The following is a 24763-nucleotide window of genomic DNA, read 5'->3' as shown; positions in this document are numbered from 1 at the left end:
TTGGCTAGACAAAAGATACATAAATGTAGAATGAAGTGCATTTTTGCAGCCCTTTCCACCCCCCCCCCCCCCTCTTTTTAATTACATTGACTGACTGGTCTTGTGTTTTGAAGCCAATTTGAATTTTCCAAACCTGCTTTTAAACTCCTGTTGTCCAACTTCTGCCCTCTTGCCCTTTTTGCACCTACACACACATACATCTTCCATGCAGGCAGGGTAGTATGACACTCTTCTCTCAGCTCCTGGCAATTTCTTTACCATAGTCAGTATCCAAATTACAGTCCTTAGTGTTAGTAACTGCTCTGCTGGATCTGGTAGCTGTTCATTGGGATGTAGTTACATTAGATAATAGAATTTTCACCTTGCTAGCCCAGCAAATCCTGCATGAATGTTGTAGTGGCACGGAACAGACAAGATTATATGGTCAGGGATGTCTGGCATGTAGAAACTCCCTTTTAAATGACAGCTAACAATTTTGTCAGGCAAAAGTGTATCTGGAGCCACGCGTGCACATGGAGCTCTTGAGGGAGAAAGCCATAGTAGGGCATGAGGCAAAAATCATACAGCTTCACCACAAAAGCCATTGTCTTGTGAAACAGCACTTGAGGGATGTTGCTAGTAAAAGTTGCAAAAAGCATGTTGATGATCACAGCAATTTTCATAGCAGTAATACAACATCAACCTAATTTTACAGGTATGGGTGTCATAAATAGCTTTTCCTAGTGCTCATAACAATTCTGTTTGGGTGACTTTAATGGAACTTTATTGCTACTTCAGGAGAAATAAGTTTCCAAAATGCCAGAAGTCGCACTCTCAGACATCTGTTAGGAGCCTAGCCAAACAGCTTCTCAGCAACTCTGGTGTGGAACTACCTGGTGCATTTGGATTTGATTCTTTCTGTAAAGTTGACTCAGAAGTGTCATCTGGGCTTGCCTCAACCATTCATCTTTGTGTGTCAGCTCATACAGCCCTTCCAAAGCCTTGGCGAGATGCCATCACCCTCAGAGATGCTGGAGAGCTGCTGTGTATAAAAATAACTTATTACTTAATGCCTGACACTGGTTACAGTCACTGCTGTTGGCTGCGAATTGCAAACAATTTCTAGGCAAAGATCTGCTCACCTCCAGATGAAATACATTTAAACCTTCAGTTTCTTGGTAAAATGACCTGGCATCCCTTTCTGGTGGTCATTTCTGCCTTCATGGCATTATTACAGAACTAGCATCCCCATGACTGGTGCACTGGAAACAAGTAATTGTGTCCACAAGGGCAGGCAAGTGTTGTTCCTAAACTTTGGTATATGTGGCTCGTATTTATCCATTTACAATCTGAAATAGTGGGGATGGAGTGAGTCTCTGCCAAAAACTGGCAGCCTGATGGTGGCTGAGTGTGTCCTGGGATCAGCAGTGGGCTGGAGGACATTGGGGGAAGCATGTTGATGGGCTTGGTGGTTCTGGTGCCGCTCTGTGGCTACACTGAAAGGGAAAAGCATTTTGTGTTTGCTGCTTAGATGAGAGTTTTGACAAAGCAGGAGCTCTGTGTTGGCATCTACTGCAGCTGACTTGGTTGGTGAGGCTGGGTGTACAGAATGGTGTCAACAGCTTTGTGAAGCACTCACATTCCCTGGCAGAAGCTCAAGGAACATTTCCAGCAACCTCCAATTACAGTACTAATTACAAGAGATTATCAAGTTCCCCAGAATAGACCCCAAGCTTCCTTTTGCATGCAAACTAGCAACAACTTTCTTGTCCATGCAGGTAAAGCTCTCTTCAGAGTATCATCAGTCTGAATCTACATCACTCATCACTGTCATTTTTCTTTAAATGCCATCTTAAAATATTGTTGTGCATGCAGAGCACATGCCTGTCAAAAAGCAAATGTCATGTTGAGTGAACTGCCAGTCTAGAGGTTTTGAAAGGATATTTTTATGCTAATTTTGATGATTAGAGGCTTCTTTCTGCTTCTGTCCCATACATGTCCTTTAATGTGATAAAGTCTAGAGTACTAATAATATAGGCAAGGTAATATCTCAAAGAAAAGCATCAGGTGCTTTAACTAGATTGCAGTGCTAACTGGCAAAAGTAATAATTTGTGCCTCACTGAAGAAAGCTTATGACAAGAAATGCCCATGCTGGCCTGGAGCTAGACTTTCCTTTTACTGATCAAAAAGCAGATTATTTTGCTATGGTGTAATTGCTGATCCATTGCTGATATAGTGATTTAGGGAGCTCTTAATATTAAGTGGCCTGAATCTATTCTTGCTCTCTTCAACTTGAATATCTGAACACTTGCAGACAAAATTAAGAACTTTTAGAGGGATACATCTCAACAATCTTCTAACACCTAAAAGTCAGAGGTAGACCCCATCGCTAACCATCTCTACCAGAGCATGGAAAGAAAGACACTCTAAGAATGCAGTTCATCCTCAGATTCCTACCTAGTCTTCTCATCTGCATAGAAAACTTGTGCACTGGACTGTTGAGTAGACAATTTTTTTTTACCCCTATTTGTCTGACTGTGACTTTTGACTTCTCTGCAAATAATTCTAAGAGTATGACCCATCTTCAGTACTGTGTAAATGAAATACTGTGTTTGAATCCCAGTGTAACCCCAGGTTCTCCTTATGCTCATGGGAAAAGGGGTAAAAAACCCAGGAGGTTTGATTTTACAATTAAAATATAAAATGTCTTGTTTTCACAGCAAAATGATCTAGTTGGTGCCTGTAGGCATGTGACATATCATGCAGATGTTTATCATTTTGGATGACATATCATGGACTTGCCAGTTTAAAAGGTAGAACTGCCCAAGGGCTGGTTTAATTTTTGCACCTGAATCAGAAAAAATGTTTACATTTTCATTCATAAATCAATGCTGCAGTCTAGTTCATACCTGCTACTTCTGTTCTCTCTTCTCCTGTGCCTCTTCTCTTCATTTGTTACCTTCTCTCCATCTTCCCATGCAAATCCTTCTCTGAGAAGTATGTGTTTCACTCTGTCATAGACATGCCCATTTGGAATGCATAATTCACCTTCTCAGATACCAATATTTATCTAAATTTCCTTTAGTGTGATGGGATTTGGACACAATTTCTACTATCAGTAGTGAAGATATGCCAGCATACTACCACAAGGATACTGGCTGATGTCTGATTCATTGAGTAGCTGTTTTACAAGAGACTTGAGCGTGAGTAGGAGCTCCATATGTTGAGCTTCATTTTCCAAAGTGTCAGGCACTGTCATGAGGATATACCTAAGTTCTTGGTGATTCATGGACAGAATTTCTGTGTTTTATTAGGTTGAGCCTTTATTTTTTTCAGTCACTGAAGTTAAAAGAAGCCCTCATGGATGGGTATTGCAGCATAAATTAACTTCAGTTGAAGAAACAAGATGGTTGCAAAGGAAGAAGAAAGTAAATTCTTACTGCATCAATAAGAGAAGAAGGATTCATTGCCTTTGAGAATTCGAAGGAAGAGGATAAGAATTAATTCCCTTTTTGTCACTGCCTCAGCCCTATTGTGCCTCATTTTTCTACAAATGTCTAAAGACTCAAGCAATGGGCAGTTCTTTAATATGCAGAGCTAGCACAGAGTCCTCTCTACTCAAATATGGAAATGGCTTAGCAAATATCTAGTTTCTCTAAGGCCAGCTTATGGTGTATACTTGAGTAAAGAATTTTTTCCTTAAAAAAAAGGTCCTCGTTTTAATGGGTAATTTCCCTTGAAAATGGTAAACTGCAAATTAAATGCAAAAAGCAATTAATTATTGAAATTGTAATATCCTTGTAAAGGTTAAGAGGTAATATAAATGAAGTTCCTGTGAGCACATTAGTGGAATTACTATCTCCCCCCTTATAAGTGGTAACTGCAACGACCTTGCTAATTAGCTTTTTCATTGGGAAAAGGAATTTTGAAATACGTAGTTATATTGCAAAAGCACTATCTATGAGTAGGTTATTTTGTTACAATATAATATCGAGAGAACACTCTGGGTGCTGAACCTTCCCAGAGATGGTTAAGAGATCTTCCAAGCGCACATATGGAAGATGAGTGAAGCCCCCATAAACTAAGAGGAGATGATTAGTGACCTGCTATGGCAATTAGACATGCCCAAGTCTATGTGGCCTGATGATCCACCCCAGAGTAGTGAGGGAATTCGTGAAAAGAGCTTGCCAAACCACTTTCAATCACCCAGCAGCCCTGGTTAACTGTAGAAGTTCTAGCTGACTGAAAATTGGGAAATGTTGCACCCATCTACAAGCAGGGTGGAAGGACACTCTGGAGGGTTGGAAGGACGCTCTGGAGAACTACAGGCCTATCAGTCTGACCTTGGCACCGGGAAAAGCTATGGAAGAGACATCCTGAGTGCCATTGCATGGCCCATGCAGGACAACCAGGGGATCTAGCCCAGCCTACAAGGATTTACAAAAGGCAGATCCTGCTTGACTGGCCTGGTCTCCTGTATTCTATACTTATATATGTATTATAGAGATGTGTATATAATCCATGTATCTGTGTTATAAATACACATGATATATCCATGTAGGTATATGAATGCTATATACATACTGGATTTACTAAGCACAAGCATTTTGGAGAGTTGTAAAAAAAGAAGGTTGTTTCTTCCTCCACTGAGTACATGTTTTGGACATTGATACACCTGGAAGTGAGCTCTGTTTGGGTTTCAGCTGACAAGAACTGGCATTACAATTCTTCTGTGGATGAACCTCTGTGAGATTTCAGAAGTCCCAGCTTCATGGAGTCCCTGTACAACCCTCAGGGTGCGATGGGGAGGGGAGGAAATGAGCTTCCGCTTGGAAAATGAATTGGCCATTGTCCCCAACAAGAGGATTTTTAGCTTTCCTTTCTAAAAACCCCAGAAATCATTAGCCATATCCTTGGGAATGTGATCTAATAGGGTGACCTAGATGCAAGTGATTGCTGGAACTCACAGGGAGAGGCAGCTCTGCTCCAGTTCTGTGGAAAAAGGCTGGGGGAGGAACAGGACTCTGCCTTGAGCCCCTTTTTCAGATACACCGAGTTTAACCAAACCGCTAAAAGTCACCTTTGGGTTCTGCAAAGGCACCTTAGAAGCCTCAGGACAGTGGCCCGGGGCGGTAACAAATCCCAGAGTTTTTATGGAGAACAGAAGCACACTCTGTTCTCTGCCCCCGCTTTTCACACACACGCCCTTCCCCGTCCGCAGCCGCATCAAACGCTGCGGAGGGGCCAGGGCAGAACCCGCGCCAGCCCCGCGGGGCCGGGCGGTGCGAGGTCCCCCCGCCCCGGGCTCGGCCGCCCCCAGCCCTGCTCCGGCCCCGCCGCCCACCGAGTGTCACTGTCGAGCAGCGCAGCGCAGCGCCCGCCGCCCCGGGCACCCATCGCCGGGGCACCGGCGCGCTCTGGGCCCTGCGCGGAAACTGTGACCTCCTGCGGAAAGCCCATCCCAGACTGAGGCTTTAAAGTGAAAAGAAAAATCCTCTTTCTGTTGCACGTGTCGTTAAACAAACCCGTGTCTGCGAACGCGCCCGCCGCTTAGTGCGAGGAAGCACCGCGGCAAGACCTGCACTTAGTACGCTCCCCGCATCTTTCTTTGCCAGCATCAGGAGAAGATAGACAGGTGTCCCACTCGTAAGTAAGATAACACATTATTTGTATTGGGTCTACATGCACAGAAGGCAGGCTGCCAGTAGATAAGCATTTCTTACTGGGAAATCACTTGTTCATCATCCAGATGTTTCTTATTTTAAAAAGACAAATTAAGAATAGTGGAAATTCAGGATTGAAACCAACCATGTTTTTCATGAGTTTGTGCAGGGCTAAGACAATTCCCTGGTAAAGGAGGACAAATCTGGGACCTATAATCTCAGAGCTCAGTCACTTTGGCCATATTTGCAAGGGCAGAACAGGCATTCCAGCGGAGGGGCTGGTGCAGAATAAACTTCCTAGGCCTCTCCCACAGCCACCAGACTTGTCAACAACAGGACACAGAAGAGAAAATCAATAACTGTAGCTACTATTTTAGAGCCTTGCAAAATGTAGAGCACCTGGTGTCTTTTATATAATAGATGATAAGTAATAACTTCATAAAGATGAAACAACATACAGAGGGTTTATGGCAAATAATAAAGATTGTTTTCCTCTTTTGTTTTGCATAGACATGTTATTTTTATGTGCACCCAGAGATTAAAAGACTGATGTTAGCAACAATAGCATTGCGTAAGACAACTGTCTTTCAGAAATATGACAAGTTTTGTTATAAATTATTAGTAAGAGAATTCACAAAATCTATCACTATTAGAACCACCAGAAAAATATGTGTTGATGACAGGATAGTATTAAAATAGAAGTGAAGAGAGTATCTTTTGGTTAGAGCTAAGTTTATTGGCCAAGATTCAGGTCTGGATGGGACAGCTCAAAACCCCAGGTGTCTAGTTCTACCCACAGCAGAAAAAATGCAATTTGTTTGACTTGGAAGGACAACATACAGATGGTCAGGATCTGGTCACTTGAATTTGTCTTCTTAGCTTCTATGAGAAATTTTCAGGTGTTAGAATTGAGGTTCTCTTTTCATGTCTGTTAAGTTGATTTTTTTCCCCTAGCTGCTGCAAGATTGGACATAATTTCAGTCAAATATACTAATTACCAGGTTATTTCTCTAGCAGTACTTGTCTGTTTGGTTTTCAGTGACTATTTGAATAATTCAGTTGACTTTCTGTTGCTTCTGTTGCTTCTGTACATAGCCTCAAGTCTATTTTTGTACCTATACTTTCCTTTTTGATTTAAAATCGAGTACAGACACGACCTGAAGATCCAGTTTTGTGAGATGCTTGGAACCATGTTGGTGTGATCACTTTTCTGCAGACCACATAACCAAAAACAGATGGTGGCCTGAAAGATAAAACTCCTTTGGTTTGTTTTCTGGTCAAAGACTGAAGAATGAGGTGGAGGTTTGATAGCTGCTTCATTTTCCTTTGGGTTCAGGAACATACATATTCCCTGATGGCATATTATGTTGTCTTACAAGTCCTACTGTAGTGAAAGAGTCTGTGGTCGAGCCTGTGATGTGTATATTAGCCAGGATTGATTTAGGTACCGTGACAGGATTTTCTGTCTTTATTCTGCTGTGCTGATTAGCTCCATCAAGTCTGTAGTGCCCCAGCTGTAACAGCAGCTTAGTCAATGGATTGAGGAGAAGCAAAATGGTAAAATCTATAAGCATTTTTCCATGTCCCTGCTAGGGTAGTTTTCTGACAATGTATTCATGGGTGTTTGATTCAGTCTGACTTCAGTGGTTGCAGCAGAGGGTCATCTGTGGCTCAGGTTCCCTTGACCAACTATGAAGATTTCTCACAAGTGGATTCTTTTAAAATTCAAAACACCAGGACAAATTTTAAAACTAGCTGCTATTTCAGTATAGACAAGACCATGGGGACCATGTGTTTTGTTACTGCTGTATTCTGAGGAGGTATCTGCTTTTGTAGTTGCGAGAAAGATTGTGAATCCTAAAGCACAATGTAATAGCTCCCCTTTTATTTTGAACAGGTTAAACTGGAACAGAAATATTTCAGCTAACTTTCAAGTAAAATACTTCCATGCACAATGATCCTGAAAGGGGAATCAAATGTTGATACAGTTGAAGCATTATGAGTTTAAAACATTAGGAGAAAATGGAATGAGAGTTTGGATGTTACCTTATATACACAATGTGTTTAATTTGTTCCTAATCAAAACAAAACTCCCTGGACAGAAAATGAATCATGAAATGAAGCTTATTTCCCTGCAGGCGACTAAGCCATGCAGCCAGCTTGTGGGGGCATTCAGAGACAGTTGGCAAAATGCGATGCTTCAGGAGAGATGCAGAATTCAATGTACAGTTTCCATGAGGGAAAGCAGAATGGCAGCAGCTCAGGGAGGGAATGTACAGGCCATATAAGGCAAATAAATGAACTGCTGTAGAGATGCCATTAGCAAAGCAAACACTGACTTGGGGACCTTGGCATATACCATGGAAGAGATAAATTGCATGAATAAATTCATGCTTGTTTGCTTCTCCCTAGGCTTCCAATGCCAATTTTTACTGAGAAACAGTTTCCATGTGTGAAACAGAAGTTTTTCCACAGTCATTTTAATGCCAGGCAATTTCTACCCATGTCTGATCCCAACACATGCCTAATTTAGACATATTTATCACAGTTTCATTATAACCCAGGCCTTTGGCTAAGAAAAGAATGACAGACCTCAGTCTTTAAACAATTAAACAACTTTTTAATAACAGTACTCAATTCTTCTTCTTTACACTGAGAGCAGAGTTCCATTGACACAGAATTAGCTTAGTATCCCTGTCATTTCAGGCATTGGAAAAATGAATAGCAGGGGATAGAACAGCACACTGAGCCAAGTGAAGGCATGTGAGCAGTAAACAAGGAGTGTCTAAGCTCTCCAAAACGTGCACAGCTCCTTGCAGAAGTGGAGACCTGAGAGCCCATGCATGCTTGGGGGTGGAGGCACAGCACCAGGCAGAAAGGTGATTTGAGGGGAGGATGCTGGAATGGTATGCTGTGGAGCAGGCTCCAGCTCTCAGCTTTGGGAAAGTCATACCAGCTCCCTTTCTGTCAGACACCCCGTGGGCACATCCACTTTCATGTTTTGGTGTGGATCAAGGGTGTGCTTTTGAAGTGAATCTCCAGATCATCCTCACTTACCAGGTTTTATTTTGCCCAGCAGAGGTGAGTACACAGAGTGGATCCAGATGGCAATATAGCAGAGGACAGGTGCCAGGAGTGTATCAGATGCCTTCTGAGTTCTCATGGGGCCCCTTGTTCACAGACCCAACCTAAAGTGAAACTGAAGAAAAAACTGTGGAAAAGTGTGAACATCATTTAGGCCCTCAACACCATGAGATCCAATGCCAGATTAATCCACATTACTTGTTAATATAGATGTATAGTAGGTGGATGTAGCCTAGGGGTAGTCAGCTGTGGGTATGGCTGCTTTGGGGTTGTGCCTTCATTGTCTTCCTTGTGGAGTACTTTATTGCATATATTCTAGCATTCAGCCTACATTTAACCCACTTCTTTGATTTTTTGAAGCACATTTCCTTAAATACACTTGAAATGTTAGGGTGGAAAACTTGATCATGCTAGATACTTTCCAATCCATTTCTTATCCCTTGAGAAAGTATGCATTTTCAGTAATATTCTAATTTTAAGACTTTGCATTACAGGGAAAAAACATGGAAGGCTAATTTTAAAAATATAATAAAGCAGCTTTGTAATTCAATTCTGAAAATAGCTGCTGTTACTATTAAATGGTGTAAATGCAGACTGAGTGCAATAAACCTCACTTCCATTTAGCATGAATAATATTAATGAATGGTGTTTAAATTACACGCCAGGACTGTAAAAGAAACATTACCAAAGAGATTTTGCATGTCTGGTGCTGACATAATTTAAACCTGTCATAAAATTGTCTTGTATCTGAGAAATATATTCACGTTTCTGGGCGTAGAGGAAAAACCAGAATGGGAAATGTCTTTTTCTCCCAGAGGCTCACTGTGCAGAAGGCAACCGCTCCTCAAAACTTTCCCACTTTAAACACTGGGAAAGGGCTGAAGCTCCTGTCTCTCCGCTTGACCTAACCCATCCGGGAGGAGCTGCTTGGTACTGTGATCACATTTACTCTCGCTGTAGACCAACTCGGGAACTGTTGCGATCAAAATGCTGGATCAGCAGCTCGCATGCAGAGACAGACACAGTTCTTATCACACGCACACCATCAGGATATTAGCCCATATTTTCCCATGTAAGGACTGCAGCATTCCCCCTTTCCTTCAAATACTCCTTCTTCGCTGTCTTTCCTCCCCTCTCCTCTCCTGCTCTTTCCTCCTCTCCGTCCCCGGCTTCACCGCCCCTTGCACCCCGCACTGAGCCGCCGAGCCCGGCGACGCCGCAGCGCTCCCCGCCACCCCCGCACCACCTCGGCCCCGGGACCAGAGACCCCCCCGTTGCAGTCCAGGGCGGGCTCGGGAAGCCGGGACCCACCCCCGCAGCGACCCCGCGGGGCCGGGACCACCGCCCCGCCCCGTGAGGACTCGGGGAGGCGCCCCCGCTCTCCCGTTCGCCGCTCCCCCGCCGCCGCCCGGCCCCTCGCCCCCGGCCCCGTCCGCGGCCCCGCAACTGCGCCGACCGCGGCGGGTCCCGCCCGGGGAGGCGGTGGCGGGGAAGGGGGAGGAGAGGCGGCGGAGTGCGCTGCCTCCCGAGGAATCAAACGGGAGGAGAGAGGAACGCGCGGAGGAAAGGACGGGCCGGGCTGGGGAGGGTCCCGGTCCCGGTCCCGCCCGCCTCGGAGCACCCGCGTCGCCTCCGCGCCGGGACCGCGGAGAGTCGCGGTAGAGTCGCTTGGGGCGGCCACCGCCCGCCGGCCCCGCGCCCATGTGCTCCCGGCAGCCGCGGCGGGCAGCCTCCACGCCCGGCGTGTCCGTAAGTAGCCCTTCGCTCCCCGGCACCGCGCCTGCCCCCATCCTGGCACTCCTGGACCCTTCGCCGCTCCTGCTCCTTCCAGACACCGGCTCTCCAGCACTCCATGCGCGGCTGAATCCCCTTCCCCTCACGGACCCCCTGCACCCCCTTCCTTTCTCTAACCCCTGCCCTCCCTCGCTCCCGGTACGTTGCATTTCTTTCATGAGTTCCGATCCTCCAGCCTTCAGAACGTCCTTTCTCTCCCCGACCCCTCCCTACCCTGCACTGCCACATCCCCTGCATCCCCGGACCCTCTTTACCTCCTACGTTCCCTTTCCCCGCTCTGACACCCAGCTTGGCAGCATCCCTTGCCCGTTGCAGCGGACCCTCTAGACTTCCTTCCCTGCACGTATTCCCAGCCCACTCATCCTCTTGTCTTCCCCAATCCTTCCTCTCCCGGGCCCCCGTCTGTCTCGTATCTCCCGGTCACCCCGGACCGCTTTCCCTTCCCGGCCCCGCAGTTTTCCGGCTCTCCGTCCTCTTGGGTACTGGGATTCTCCACACTCTTGGCACCTCTGCCTTTCCAGCCCGTCCCCGGCCGCATTCTCCTTTCCCTCTCATTCTGCTCCTCTTGGACCCCCTGTCCCCACAATCCTTTCTCCTCCCGCGTCTCCTGCCCCTCTCGGATCCCCTGCCCCTCTCAGGTCCCCTGCACTCCGGCCCGCTCCGCCCGGCACTCCCCCACCCTGCCGGCTCCGCGGGCGCTGCGCCCGCTCGCCCGCAGTTTTTCCCTGGCATCAGTTTTAGTTCCCGGCCGCCGCCTTCCCTCGGGGCAAGCCGTATCTCTCCGCCGCCCCCTCCTACCCCTGGAGGGCAGGGAGCGGGGTTTCGAGACCGGAGGGGTGAGCCCGCCTCCCGGGCGAGCGCCCGGGCTGTGAGCTGGCAGGCTCCAGGGAGACTAAGCTGGAGCCCCGCTGGAGCGGCACGATTTGCCGGGTCATACCCTGCGACTCCCCATGTTGTCCCTTATTTCCAGACGTACCTCGTCCTGCGATTCAGGGAATGATCTCCCCTAAGTGCTGTGACCCACTTTGGCTTAGACTTTTGGTGCCACGCCAAGACATAGACAGATCCTTCTCTAGATGATGCTTCTGAAGAAATGGTGCCCCCTCCATGCCTCTCTGGCAAGTTTTTATGCCCCAGGGTCTGGCAGTTTGCAGGATGAAAGACATTTCTGTGGATAGGCTACGGGTAGATTGGTGAACTCTTCTTCAGTTGCAGTATAGGCCTTTTTAATATTACAGATGAGACTTCCTTTTCTTAGTGTTTTAAAAGTAAAAAAAAACTTTTGGGTAGTGCACATGGCTAATTTCATGTACAGACTTTCTCTAAGTTCCCTCCTTGTGCTGAAGTAGTATTCATTTTATTGCCTTTTCATGAATTGGATTCACTGATTGGCGTCTAATCATGCTTAGAAGAAAAAGCCCCTGTAAATAGCTATCAGAATTAATTTGGCAGCAACTGTGAGAAATGATCATAAATTTACAAATGCAGTTAGAATAATGATCCAACATCAATTTAACGAGAAATACACCCCCAGCCTCTGGGAACAGCATGTAGGTTTCTGTGACAGTCAAATGCACTTGGGCACACTGATACTGAGCTGAGAGGCTGGGATTTGTCTGACAAGGACACAAAGGGGTTATGGCTCCTGGGTTTGAGCTGGGAAGAGGCAAAGAAGAGCTGGGCTGAATGCAAGCAGGAATATTATGAGAGAACTCTGTGTTTTAATTGTGGGCTCCTTGAGGTTGTGTAGGGGTGAATCCTGAAGATGTAGCAATGTCTCCATATACCAGAAGCCCACCTGGAGTACAGGTTCCTGGCACTTTGGGACATCAAGCGATAAAAGGCTCCTTTTGCACAGGGATGCCAAACAACTTGGAGTGCTGCGAAAAATATCGTCTCATATCACTTCTTTTGGGGATGTGTAATAAGTTTTACTTGTGTCAAAAGAGTCTGAGCTTGAAATGCCTTAGCCGCTGTGGGTGGTTCTGCACTGAAGCTGCAGGACCATCTATAAAGTGAGGTACATTCTCCAGGCATTGTAGGAGGAAGGTCTAGCTAACTAAGGATAAGCAGGACCTTATCTGTTTTTTCTATCGGCACTGGAAAGATCGGAACTTACAGTTGAGAAAAGTGAAGCAAGTACACAGGAGACCCCTGAAGGTGGCTGCAGAGCATTCCTGGATGTGCACAGCAGCCTCTTCCAGCTGGGCTGCTGGCCACCACCATCACACTGACAGAAGCTGGTGTCACTGAGAGTGGTTGTAGGGTCTGCTTGCTGGGGTGGGACAGAAAAGTGACATGTCTTATTCAGAAGTCTTCTAGGAAGGGAAAAACATTCTGGCAGACAAATATTATTTTCTAATGTCTGTGTTACTGAACTTGTATTTTTCTCCTTTTTTGTGTTTTGTTATTTAATTAGGGACCTTTGACTTCATGATGGGAGGAAATATACCCCCGGCTCTTAGGATCCGAGCTTCTCCCAGTGTGAGGATTTGTCAAGGCTGAGAGATTCCGGATTATCCATAAAGCCCCTCTAAAATACACAGTTACTTTTGTGTCTTCCCGTCTTGAGGGGTCTTGGAGCAGATACAAAAATGGCCTCCAGCCTCACCTGTGCTGGCATCGTCTGGGCCTTCCTCTCCTTCCTCTGCGCTGCTGCCTCCTGTGTTGGCTTCTTCATGCCCTACTGGCTCTTGGGGTCTCAGCTGGAGAAGTCTGTTTCCTTCGGCACTTTCCGGAGGTGTTCCTACCCGGTGCGGGATGAGAGCCGCCAGATGACCGTGATGGTGGAGCAGTGTGGCCGCTATGCCTCCTTCCAGGCCATCCCGAGCACCGAGTGGAGGATCTGCACGGTGGTGACGGGCCTGGGCTGCGGGTTGCTTCTCCTGGTGGCCCTGACAGCGCTCATGGGCTGCTGTGTGTCCGAGCTCATCTCCAGGACTGTGGGCAGGGTGGCAGGAGGCATCCAGTTCCTGGGGGGTAAGTGCTCTTGCGGTGAGGGGATGGGGATGTCCAGGCTGTCTGTTTGCTCGTTTGGAGACTCTTCTGGTGCTTTGGGAAGAGGAGGGGGTGATTCAAACTTTCTCCTAGCAAGGGAGACCACTTGGCTCCCTCGATGACTGAGCTGCTTGTGTGGCTGCCTGAATGTGGCCCAAAGACGCAGTGGCCTGTGCTCTCTTGTGCTCCAGTCCCTGTCTGGTCATTATGTGACCTTCGAGAGCTGCGTGGCAAGACGGCTTCTGCGGGCCAGCATCTTCAAAGCAGTTTTGTGGATTGTAGTCTCCAGCACAGCATAGCTGAGTTGGAGGTACCTGGAGAAGCATGTGGGCTACAGATCCACATGAAAAATGCTTCATGGTTTGGCAGAGAAGAGGCTGTGTTGTGTGGGAACAACCTCTTTCTCCTTCTTACCCCTATTACTGGCAGAGCTTCCTCCAACTCTGCTCTCTGCAGCTGCACGTATCTGGCAACAAGCTTTGGCCCAGGTTTGAAGTGTGGATTGTTTATCCCTGGTGGAGGTGGCCCACAATCTCCTGGGAAGAGCCCTGCTGGACTGGCTGACCCATGCTGCCTGCTGATGGTGCCGCAGGTTTGTTGGCTCCATGGGCTAGACAGCGTGTGGGAGAATTACCTCCGCTCCTTTTGCTAACTTGTAATTGTGTGGCGACTTTGTAACTGTAAGAGTATTTGAAGGGTATGAGACAATAAATAGGATCCACGAGCATGCTTTTTACAGGGCACTTTTCCCAGTAAATCATCACCCTCTTGTCATCGGTGACATGCAGATCAGTGGCATTCACTTTGCCTGATGCAAGCGCTCCACCACGCACACGCACTTGCCCCCATAAGGTAACATGTTTCTCTGAGCTTTGGGTGATGAGGCAGTGCAGGTGCCAGCTTTTTGGGTGCCCTGGAGCGTCTGGTCCCAGCCAGGCTTTCTGGCTCATGCCCCAAAGGAGTGGACTCTAGTGGAGCCCTCATTTCTCTCCCCTCCAAACAGGCACTTGCCCTGCAAGAGCAGTCTGATTACATGCTGTGACTGCAGCTTATAAGGAAGCACAAGACAAAAACTCCACTAACTGTCCAGCTTGGTGAGGACAGCTGAGGCTGGGAAAGGGCCCTGTGCCAAGCCTTCAGCCAGATGATACCAGTGTAACTCCCTCCTGGCCACAGGAAGTCTTGTCTCCAAATTTTTGAGTAGTTTCTGCACTTTGGAGCAAGCGGACCCTATCACTTCACCCTTCCCTCAGCTTTGTGACCCACAGGCATTCCTGTGTTTAATCTGTCTGACAACTTGAAAGTGCAGCAGCTGCTGGAGAGTTAACTCTGCTGGGAGCTGTGGTTTCTTGAAACCTGCTCCATTATACAGTTCCAGCCAGGCAGTTGGGGGTGGAGGAGGTTCTCTGTTCGGTGACAATCTGCAAGCCCGCTTTGTCTGACTATTTTCACTTATGGCCGTCACAGGCTTTAACCACCCCCTCTTTCCAACTGCTGTCTCGGCTCATCTGGTTTTAATTTGCATCTGGCCCCTTTCTCGTGACCATGCTCCCCCGTGTGCCTGTGGAGCAGGGCTGGCAGGCGAGCTTACAGCTGTTTGCTTACAGCCACCCCAGCAAACACGGCAGCTCCAACAGTGGGCAGGTGGCCAGGGGATGCAGGAGGAACCCTGCTCCCCATGACACTGGTGTGGGCTGAAGGCATGCACCCTTCTCTGAGGCAGGATGGTGGCTTGTGGACAAGGAGGTGAGAGGTTCCTTCAGAGCACACCATGGAAACCTCTTAAGCTTGTCCAAGCTGACCAGGCAGCATCCCATCCTGCCTGGAAGGGCACGAGCAGCTAGTGCTTGTTCTCAGTAGGTGGCAGTTCAAAGAAACATGAACCTGTGATACGAAATGAAAATTGCCAACAACTTTGCTTACAGTTCAGAAATTAGTTACGCAGCGTGTGTAATTTTCCTCTCTACTGGCTTTTATGGTTGCCTCACATTTCATTCAGTACTGCTGGAAGTGTGTAAGAAAAGACCAAAGTGAGGACTGTCATTTCTTAACCTGCTTAAAACCTGCCTGTGGGGACACAAGGGAGAGGCCAGGTGGTGAAAGCCAGTAATTTGGATAAACTGAAGGGACATATTAGGGTAAAGAGGAGTTTCTTACATCCCTCATCAGATCCCTAGCAGCTATAAATCAGTGTAGGTTAATTGTTTAAATAACACGACTACATTTACTCAGATGTCTAACTTAGGCACTATAATTATTATCTTGTTTTATGTCAAGATAGCCGTGAGCTGTTCACCTTATTGACAAACAGGGAATGCCAGCTCTTTGTTCCCTGTAATGCAGTTGTAGGTGTAGTTGTATACCATGATGTGGGCTTTGAATGTGGCTTGGTGGCAGTGCAGTCATTGTCATTTTAGTTGGTCTCCACTTAGAGATCTAATAAAATAAAACCCTTATAAATGTTGATTTTTTTTTTTTTTTTTTTTTTTTTTTTAATTTTGAAGTAGAACTCCCACCTAGCTTTCTATAAGGAAAAGCCTAGGAAAATAAGCAGCCACTGAGTGATGCTATTAATTAATCTTCTGTGTTAGGACAGGGAGGTGGCTAAACGGTTTCACTTTCTTTTTGTCTGAGCCATCTGCAGCCATACCCTGCTGGGGCTCTTGCTCCAGTGGCAGAAGATGAGAGTTGGAATAAACCATATTTCTCTTGAAGTTAGAAACCAGCATAAAGACAGGTTCAGTGTATCTAGTTTATGGCTTTACTTGTGCTCCCTTTGTTTAGGATCCAAGTAAGTTTCTCAACATGATTTAAAAACACAGACTTGAGGAGGAAGTAAGCTAACGAATAATGGATTATTGTGGGAGGCCCAAGAGCAGAGGAGATGTACAAGCCACTGAAGCTGTGGTGAGCCAAAGCTAAAACTTAGTCCAACACTAGATGTGTTTTTACTGCTATGAAGACGTGGCAGAGAGGTTTGCTTACCAGAGGTGGTAAGCAAACAGCCTGATCCTTTTCTTCTAGCTCTTTGAAGGAGGAATAACTCCAAGTAGGTCAGTGGAATAACACCTGTAAAAAAGTAGTGCAGCTTGTGCTAGCTAAATGGTGCCAAGGTTTTATAGCTGGGATTTCCCCAAGTTGCATGTGGCAGCTCAAGGGAGTGAATTATTCATGAGTGCTTTTACCATAAATCTGCTCTTCTGATAAAACTTGAATGGCAGAACCTGCAAGAAATTGCAGATCTAGGCAGAGTCAGAAGGGCTCTTTGGATATTGCTTATTCCTATGTATTTCGGCTGTATTTGCTATTTCAGATGAACCTGGCTGCAGAGTATACATGTATTTTAAGGTGACTCTGGGATGAATCAAGTTGAGTTTCTGTTCCTACTAGAAAGATTGCATCGTAGACATCTCCCATTTGTAATTGTGGGAGCTGCCTTCTTTCCCATACAGGATCAAGTGGCAGCTCTGTAGCCATTACAGCAATTGCTTGCATGAAAAACGACACTTTTAGCTTTTTCTAAGGCAATTTGGTGGTAGGTGACAGGAAGTGTCCAACTCCCCAAGGCCAGCCTTTGCTGCAGTGGATGTCAGTGGTCTGCAGTCTACAGCTGGAAAACTGCTGCTGTGGTCTCTCAGACCATGCTTCCTGAACACGTCTCTTGGACTGCTTCAAAGAAATGACAACTGAGGTGGAAGTTACGCTGTCTGAAACCTCTTGAGGGCACAGTCATGTAGATGGATACAGTCTTCACTGATAACTTTAAGTGCAGTGTTTCCAGCTGGTTTCCTTTGTGTGTTTGGAAGGCTGAGGCATATATAATGTAGCTAGAACAGATTGTGAGGATGCAGCTTTGACCATAACTATTGAGGATATGACAGCAGGGAGTGAAGTTTAACAAATCTATCGCAAATTGGAGTCTGTAATTATTGATCTTCTTTTCATTGTGCCATGGCAAGTCAATTCCACTTAAATGGAGAAACTAGAAATTTAAAGGTAGGTAGCTCAGATATGACATACTAATTTGGTGAATAGTTTCACTCTCTAAATGCAGAGCAATGATTTTAAGAATATAGCAATATTTTTAAGAACATAATGAACTTAAAGGTTAGCCAGTTTTATGAGAGGCAGTGGATCAAAAGGCACAAGTACTGCAAGGATGGTCAATTTAAAGAGCATTACACTGGCAAGATGAAGCTTTTCATTAAAGTGGTCAGCACGTGGGAATGAAATCTTCACTAGCTCAGAGCTCCCTTTTGCTGGGTGGAACAGCTAAACCAAGCTCAGTGTACAGATCTGAGGGAACAAACAGTGCAATAATCTGCTGGCTGAGACACCTCTCTGAACCTGACACTATGACCCTGATTCTGAGTGCCACGTGAGAAGTGAACCCTTTTCATGATTATGGGGTAGCCACGTGGCTGTCAGCAACTGGCATGTTTACTGTCATCTTTAGTATTCATTGATTGCACTCTAAAGGAGAACAAGTTTTGCTACTCCCTTCATTAAATGAACAAAGTTTTTAGCAGCATCTACTCTTCCTCTCCTTATTTCTCTGTCTTGTTTCCCTTGTGTCTCATGGAAGTGCTGAAACTCCTGAAACTATGGTCCTTGAAATTGTTGGTTAGAAAATCTGGAGAGCTCTTGGAGCAGGGGGTGGTGAAACGAGCATTTTTTTTATTTGAGAAAAAGGGGACACAGTTCCTAACAACTTCTCATTTTGTCTCAGAAAGTAAAACGTGGCCTTATGAAAAATGCTCTCAGGAGTACATGGAAGAGTACATTGCTGAAGAATCCTTCTCCAAGTGTTGTGTGCCAACAGAGGCCATCATATTTTCCATCACCCATAAGGTGCTCAGGGCAAGTGCTTGCTGGGTGCAGAGGGCAGAAAAATATGGACTGATCCCTCAAGATGAAGAGAATGTAGAGTGTGGGGTGATGTTTTGGTTCTGTGTGGTCTGTGATGAAATCTCAGAGAAAGCCTTTGCAATTTTGGGCTAGAGATTCGTACCCAGAATGCAGCTTATCTTTGTCTAGGATGAGGATTGCCCCATCAGGTCCAAACAAAACCTGCAAGTTAATGGCATATTAACGGCCGAATCTGACCTTGCAGGTGAGATGATACTGAAGTGTAAGGGACAGGTGAGGAAAGAACACTAGGTTGTGGCCTGGTGGGGTCATGTAGAGAAGCTTTCCCTCAAAGGATTTGCTTGGGGAAACAGTTAAAACAGTAAGAAGAGGCTTTTGGGGGAGATGGAGTCACTGAAACAAAGTTGTATTTCAAGAAGCGTGGCTGGCAGTTAAAGACAGCTCTGGGATTCAAGTGGAACAAAACAGACTTGGATCTGAGGCTGGCTAAGAAAGAGGCTCTGAGGAGAGTAGTTCCAGTTGACTACAGGAACCAGAAACTTCTGGGAGAGGTTTTTGTGCAGCTGGAGGAAAAGGCACTGACCAGTAACCATTATTCCATCTGACAGCTCAAGTGAGGCTTTCTGCTTTCTGCCTGGAAGACTAAGATCAGCATAATTTGCTCCCTATGGAGAGAAAATGCAACTGAGAAAAGCCTTGTGGGAACAGGGAAGATCTGAGATGGTCAAGGGACTTCGATCAAGAAAACAGCAACCCCAGACTCTTTTGTGGTTCTCCCAAGTAATTTCATCCTTTCCCCCATATATATACTCTTGCCATCTCTTCTTGCAATTTTTACCTGAAATAAAACAGACATCAAAAAAAAAAAAAAAGGCAAAAATATCCTTTTAGTTCTTTCATTCTCTTCAGCCTAAAAATATTTTTTGAAAGACTAACTTTTGGGGGGAGGCAAGGCAGGTTCATTGCTTCTCTCAGACTCATCTTAAACTACAAGTTAGCTGTTAAGGGCTGTTTTGTCACACCTTCCTTTTGTCAGATGCAAAACTTCAGTGACTTTGCTGTGCTCCTGTAAACACATGATGGGGCAATCCTCATCCTAGACAAAGACCAGCTGCAGGCTGGGTATGAATCCAGCATATGTGTGCACGTATAGACACTGCAGGAGAGGCAAATGAAAGGACAAGAAGCCTCTCAAAGGTAACAGAAGAGGAGAAAACAATGAGAGCAACACTGTTAAAAGTTGCTAGTGAGTGATTGTGTGTCATGTCATAGGCTCATTGATTCAGCAATAATAAAGTCACCAGAGAACACTGTGACTGCTTAGTCTGAGGTCTGCAGTAGCATGGTTTGGAGGACAGCCTTCATATAATTTCAGTTTGAACTAGAATGTATCTCTAAGAAAAAAAACTTCTGGTCTGAATTTAATTAAGTTCGAGAAAAGCCTGATCTCCATAAATTGTTCCAGTGGTGAATTACTCTGACTGCTTTTTCTTCCAGATCATTTTAACATTAATGTTAAAAATGTAGCACCAAGAATATATCATTGCAAAATTATGCTTTCTCAAGGAATATTTTGTCTTTTTTTTTCTTTTAAGATCTGACACTTAGGTTGCTTTTAATCCATTTAAGCTTTGCTTTGTTGTGGTTTCTTTAGCAGAACAACCTGTATAGAAGCTGCTTTGTAGCTGGTGTGTTTCACACTAGTTCTTTCTCCAGTTTTCTTTAGCAATCCACCAAAGGATTAAATGCAGTGTATAGTTTTGCAGCTTCATCCCTTTTCAGCTAAACTTTGACTTTCTAAACTGAATCCTCTGGCTGCTTGTGCCAATGTTCAATCTTTGCTTCTCAGTACTACAAGGTACCTTCACATACTGTGGCACAGCATAGAGTCAAATTCTTGTATTTCGATTTGGAGTCCAGAATAAGTAAGGCAGGGAAGTTCAGGACAAGGGAATTTGGACAGTAAAATTTTCTTAAAGATTCTGTAGCATATGTTTTATTGAAGATAAGCCAGCTCTCTTTCTGCTGTGTTCAGATAGGAATTAAAATATAAGACAAATTCAGGATTGAAGCCTGAATGTAATATATGAACCAATGCAATGCATGTCCTCTGACAGCTTATAAAGGACCATGCTTAGATTCCTACTCTCTTAATCAGATAGGGACTTGCATTACTTGAATCTTTCCTGAATGCATGGGCCATCAGGTCTGACTGACAGGGAATCCATCTAGCAAGTACTTACCTGGAAGAGGTTAAGAAAGGTGCAGATTTAGATTCTGTGTATTTTCAAGAGATGATACTGTTTTGCATGGTTGCCTTCATCTTGGTCACAGAAGTTCCTGCTGCTGCCCTGACAGATCTAACAGCATAGGTTTTTGTGAGATTTTCCTTGAAGTCCTACTGAAGGAAACCTGGTTGGCAAAGTTTGCAATTTAAGCTAACCCCGACCATTTTATCAAAACTGGTTAGCAAGGAAGGATCAGTAATAAACATTACTGGTCCTCAGGTGCAGAATCAGTGGCTCTGAGGAGGCCATCCCTGCCAGCAAGGTCACAAGCAGTACAGAGCAGGCAAGGGGCTGTAGGGCTGCAGAGACAAAGGGGATGTAACTTGAAGAAGACAAATGATGTGGAGAGTAGCCTTCATACTTAGCTTTACTTGTCTTAGTTTTTTAATTCTGTTCTCAACCACTTCAGATAACTCTTCTGGTGTTTCAAAATCTTCCTAAAAAAAGCATCAGGGCCCTTACAGGCTGCAAATTTTTTGTGTGTCCTTTGAAGTCAGTGACACTTAGTACAAATTACATCACTACTTCTATTCTAGGATTATTGGATTTGACATTAGTCTAAAACAGGTGTGGTTCTCATGATGACTTTCTTCTTTAAGAGCTACCCCAGTGAATTAACTTGTTTATACTGAATTGTTTTGAATACATATTCATTTTGGTTTTTTAAAAAAATTACATTTAATCCTAATATAAATTTTGACTAAATACAGAGGAAGAAAAAGCCCCATGCAGAGTTTCAGCCTGGAACAAATTCTGCAAGTAAGATTTTGATGGTTTGGAACCACATTTAAAATGGAAATTCTGATGTATTAGGAAAAAAAAAAGATATTGCTAAAATACTGGGAAGGATCTCTTTACTTCTCTTGTTGTGCTATTAATGTTGACTATAAAAGTGATGCTTTGAATATTACTGCAGCTGTGTTGCGTTTAAGCAGAATTTTGCATTGAGAACGGAATTTTTGATCTAAAGAAGTCCCGGAGTGCTGTTTTATTTATCTCTAGAATGAAGTTCAGTCTTCCTGCTTTTTTATCCCTTTTTTTATTAGAAAGAAACAATGGTGCTCAGCACTTCTGTGACACTTTTCATTTCAAAAGGTTTTGCTTGCATAACCTAATGAAACTTCAGAAAATGTGAGGCAGGGGACCAAATAATTAATTTTGCTGGTGTGGAGTCAGAGTAAATTCAGATGTACCTCATTTCAGATCCTTTACATTGGTGTTGATTAGAGAAGAACCTGGGTTGTAGTTAGCAATTTTGTTTCTGCATTGAAAGATCTGGCTTGTTTTGCTTCCTGAGATATTTCAATGGATATTTGAATATTGCTGGGAATTGCATTTAGGCATCAAAATGTTTCAATATTTTCCAGTGCGAGTGAAGTCATATGCTCTACAGACAGGATAGAATTGTTCCCAATGGTGTATTTTCCAGGATTTTGTCCAGTCTGGTGTTAAATGTCTATGTAATTTGTATTTTTTTCTCATTTCTCTTAGGAAACTCAGCTTACTATGCATTCCACATGGAATTTTTTTTTTTTCACAGTATTCAACCTGTATTTTCTTTTCCTTGCTCACATCCTTTTATTTCTCCAATACACATTTTTGCCTTCTAAGGACTTTAACGTTGGCTACACAAAGTAAAAAAAAACAGTTTTCAAACTCCATCATTTCAAGGAAGTGAGGAGTAGAACTCAAGAGAAGCCAATGTATTGATTCCATGCAGTGAGCAATTAGGCAGGAATGTGGTGTAATTAATAAACACAGAATCTATTTGTACAACCAAAACTCCAACCACAACTGCTTAGCTTGTGGTGACCTTCATGCTGGCTGGCTTCCTGCTCAGTGATTTCCTTTGGCTCTGTGGAACACCTTTGTTGACTTCAGTGATGTTAAGCTTTTTATGCTGTGCAAGTGCGAGGTCCTAAGTGACTTTCAGATCAAATGAAGAGGGCCTTAAGTCACAGAGAACCAAGAAAGGATCCTCTCCTTGCTTTTGGGATGACTCTGCCACCACAAGATATCGCAGGTCAGAGGGGCAATATTGCATTTGACAGATCCCTTCTAGAAGCTGTCCTCTATCTTCTCAGGCATGAAAAATTGGGCATGGTCACTGCACCCTGACAATGCTGGTGATAAGGCTGATTCACTAGGCTTGATTAGATCTCCTTTTTTGTTTGTTCCGCTGTCAGTCCCCTGATGTCACAGGTACATCTGAGAACAGAGGCAGACTTTTTTCCCCCTCCAGACTGGCTTTTCCTTAGAGCCTGACCTGTTGAAATCAACAGCAGTATTCTGCAATGGAACCCAGGGGAAGAGAGGATCTGGAGCTCAGCGCCGTTGCTACTTGTTGTGACTAGAGGGATTTGGAGGAGGTTGCTGCTGTGTGCAGAGACCTTCCTGGGATACGAGATTCTACCTAATTCCCCAGGTATGGAATACTAATTGCATCAGGACTAACACCTTAGCACAAAACTCTTTCTTGAGAGGATTGCTGTACCGTGAGCTGAGCCCACATTTTCTTGCATAAGCCTGAAAGCCCCAATCTTTCATGAGGACTGACCACGTTGAATTGATTTGCAGGTAGAGTTCTTTACTAGGAGAACAGATTTTTGTGTAAGCTTGGCAGTAAGTTTGTAGGAATATGAAGAAAAATTATAATGAATGAAAACTTAAACAATAACTTATTAGAAATCATTGTTATTTTATCTTGTAGCAGAATCCAAAGAGCTTCAGAGAGAATTAAGCAGAAAATACAGAGTTCTGATAAACAAAGTGTAGTTTCTATAGTAATGTAAAGATTTTACCCTTTTTTTTTGTAAGCTGACTATTCAGTTTTCTTGCCTTGTTTCCCAATAAAGATGCCTTTGTAATATAAATTTGTATTGTTAATTTGAGAGGAACAGTTTTCTAATAAATACAAAGTGAGAAAGTATTGAGATAAAGCCATGAAGGGTCAATCTGGGATAACGGAAGCTGCTTCTGAAATACAGCACCTTGTGAAAGGATATGAAACCTGCTAACATAGCAATGTATGAGAAATGTATGGCCTTACAACTTCTGAGGAGTGCACTGCCTGACTTCTTCACAAGTCCAGGTTTTTGTCCAAGTCTGCAGACAAATGAAAGCCTATTTATGAATACTTTTAATTTTTTTTTTTTTTTTAATTGAGAGCAAATTTGATATTCAGAGCATCACAAGTCATTCAGGCCAGGCACAATACAGCTGAATGCCAGTCCCTGGGAATGGTTACTAGGATGTACTAAAAAGTGCTTTGTGTTGGGGAATTTATGGAAACCAGGGTAGAGTGATGTTGAGGGACCTTTGTGAGTGCATCTGCGAGAGGAAATTTATTTGTTTCAAAATTTGCTCTGACTGGGCCCAGGTGCTGCTAAGTGACAACGAGCTTTGAATGTCACTTGGAGATTAGTGCAATCTGTCTGGCAAATTTGTACAAACATTCCCAGGTGTACCATGTTGCCTCTGTTATGGTTGTTGTTATAATGTATGAAGCTCTTGAAATCCTTTGTGATGGGGAAAAGGCAGAGGCAGTTGCTGCTCCAGAAAAGTACTCACTGAATCAAAGTCAAATGGGGAAATTGAGGGAGATTTGGGTTAATTTCATTTTTAATATGATAAGAACTGATGCCAACCCATTTCTTGTGTGCTTTGTAGAGGAGTAAGTAAAGGGAGACCTCAAAATGTTGGCTTAGTAACAAGTGGCAAATGTATTACTTTCAGGGGTAAAGTTCAGATAACCTTTATTCCCTTAAAAGCTCTTTTACTTCAACTGTATCCTCAGAAAGGTATGAGCAGAGGAGGGAGCAGTCAGAGGCAGGGGCATGTGCAGGTAGGGAAGCAGGGGAAGTGGGAATGGAGAGGGCTGTGAGAGGAGAGGAGCATCACCTCCTTGTGAAATTCCATTTGCCATACCTGCAGGCAGATGGATTCTTCGGTACTGCTGACTTGCAGAGGGTGTTTCAGATGTGGCATGGGCTCTGCACAAGAAAATTGGAAACTAAAGGCTCCTGTGCTATAGTATGTTTTAGATTTCAAGGAATTCTGTTAGTTTTCAAGTTCTTTTTTTGGCACGG

The 24763-nt window shown here is 44.6% G+C and overlaps 1 protein-coding gene across 2 annotated transcripts in view; it reads left to right on the top strand.

Annotated features, from left to right (window-relative positions):
- Window positions 1-9780: 9780 nt before the first annotated feature.
- Window positions 9781-24763, top strand: part of LHFPL6 (LHFPL tetraspan subfamily member 6) — a 135895-nt gene continuing 120912 nt past the window's right edge. Inside the window, exons 1-2 of one of the 2 annotated variants that reach the window (XM_059838933.1) lie at window positions 9781-9799; window positions 12941-13500. In XM_059838933.1, coding sequence (XP_059694916.1) covers window positions 13116-13500 — 385 coding nt within the window. In that variant the 5' untranslated portion in view covers window positions 9781-9799; window positions 12941-13115. Of the gene's footprint in view, window positions 9800-10336; window positions 10477-12940; window positions 13501-24763 lie in introns of those variants that run through there. The other variant, XM_059838932.1, reaches the window with a different exon arrangement.

This window comes from Haemorhous mexicanus, chromosome 2, assembly GCF_027477595.1.
Source record: "Haemorhous mexicanus isolate bHaeMex1 chromosome 2, bHaeMex1.pri, whole genome shotgun sequence".
In the NCBI taxonomy this organism is placed as follows: Eukaryota; Metazoa; Chordata; class Aves; order Passeriformes; family Fringillidae; genus Haemorhous; species Haemorhous mexicanus.
The sequence above is the reverse complement of the archived record's forward strand: the minus strand, read 5'-3'. Positions and strand labels throughout refer to the sequence as shown.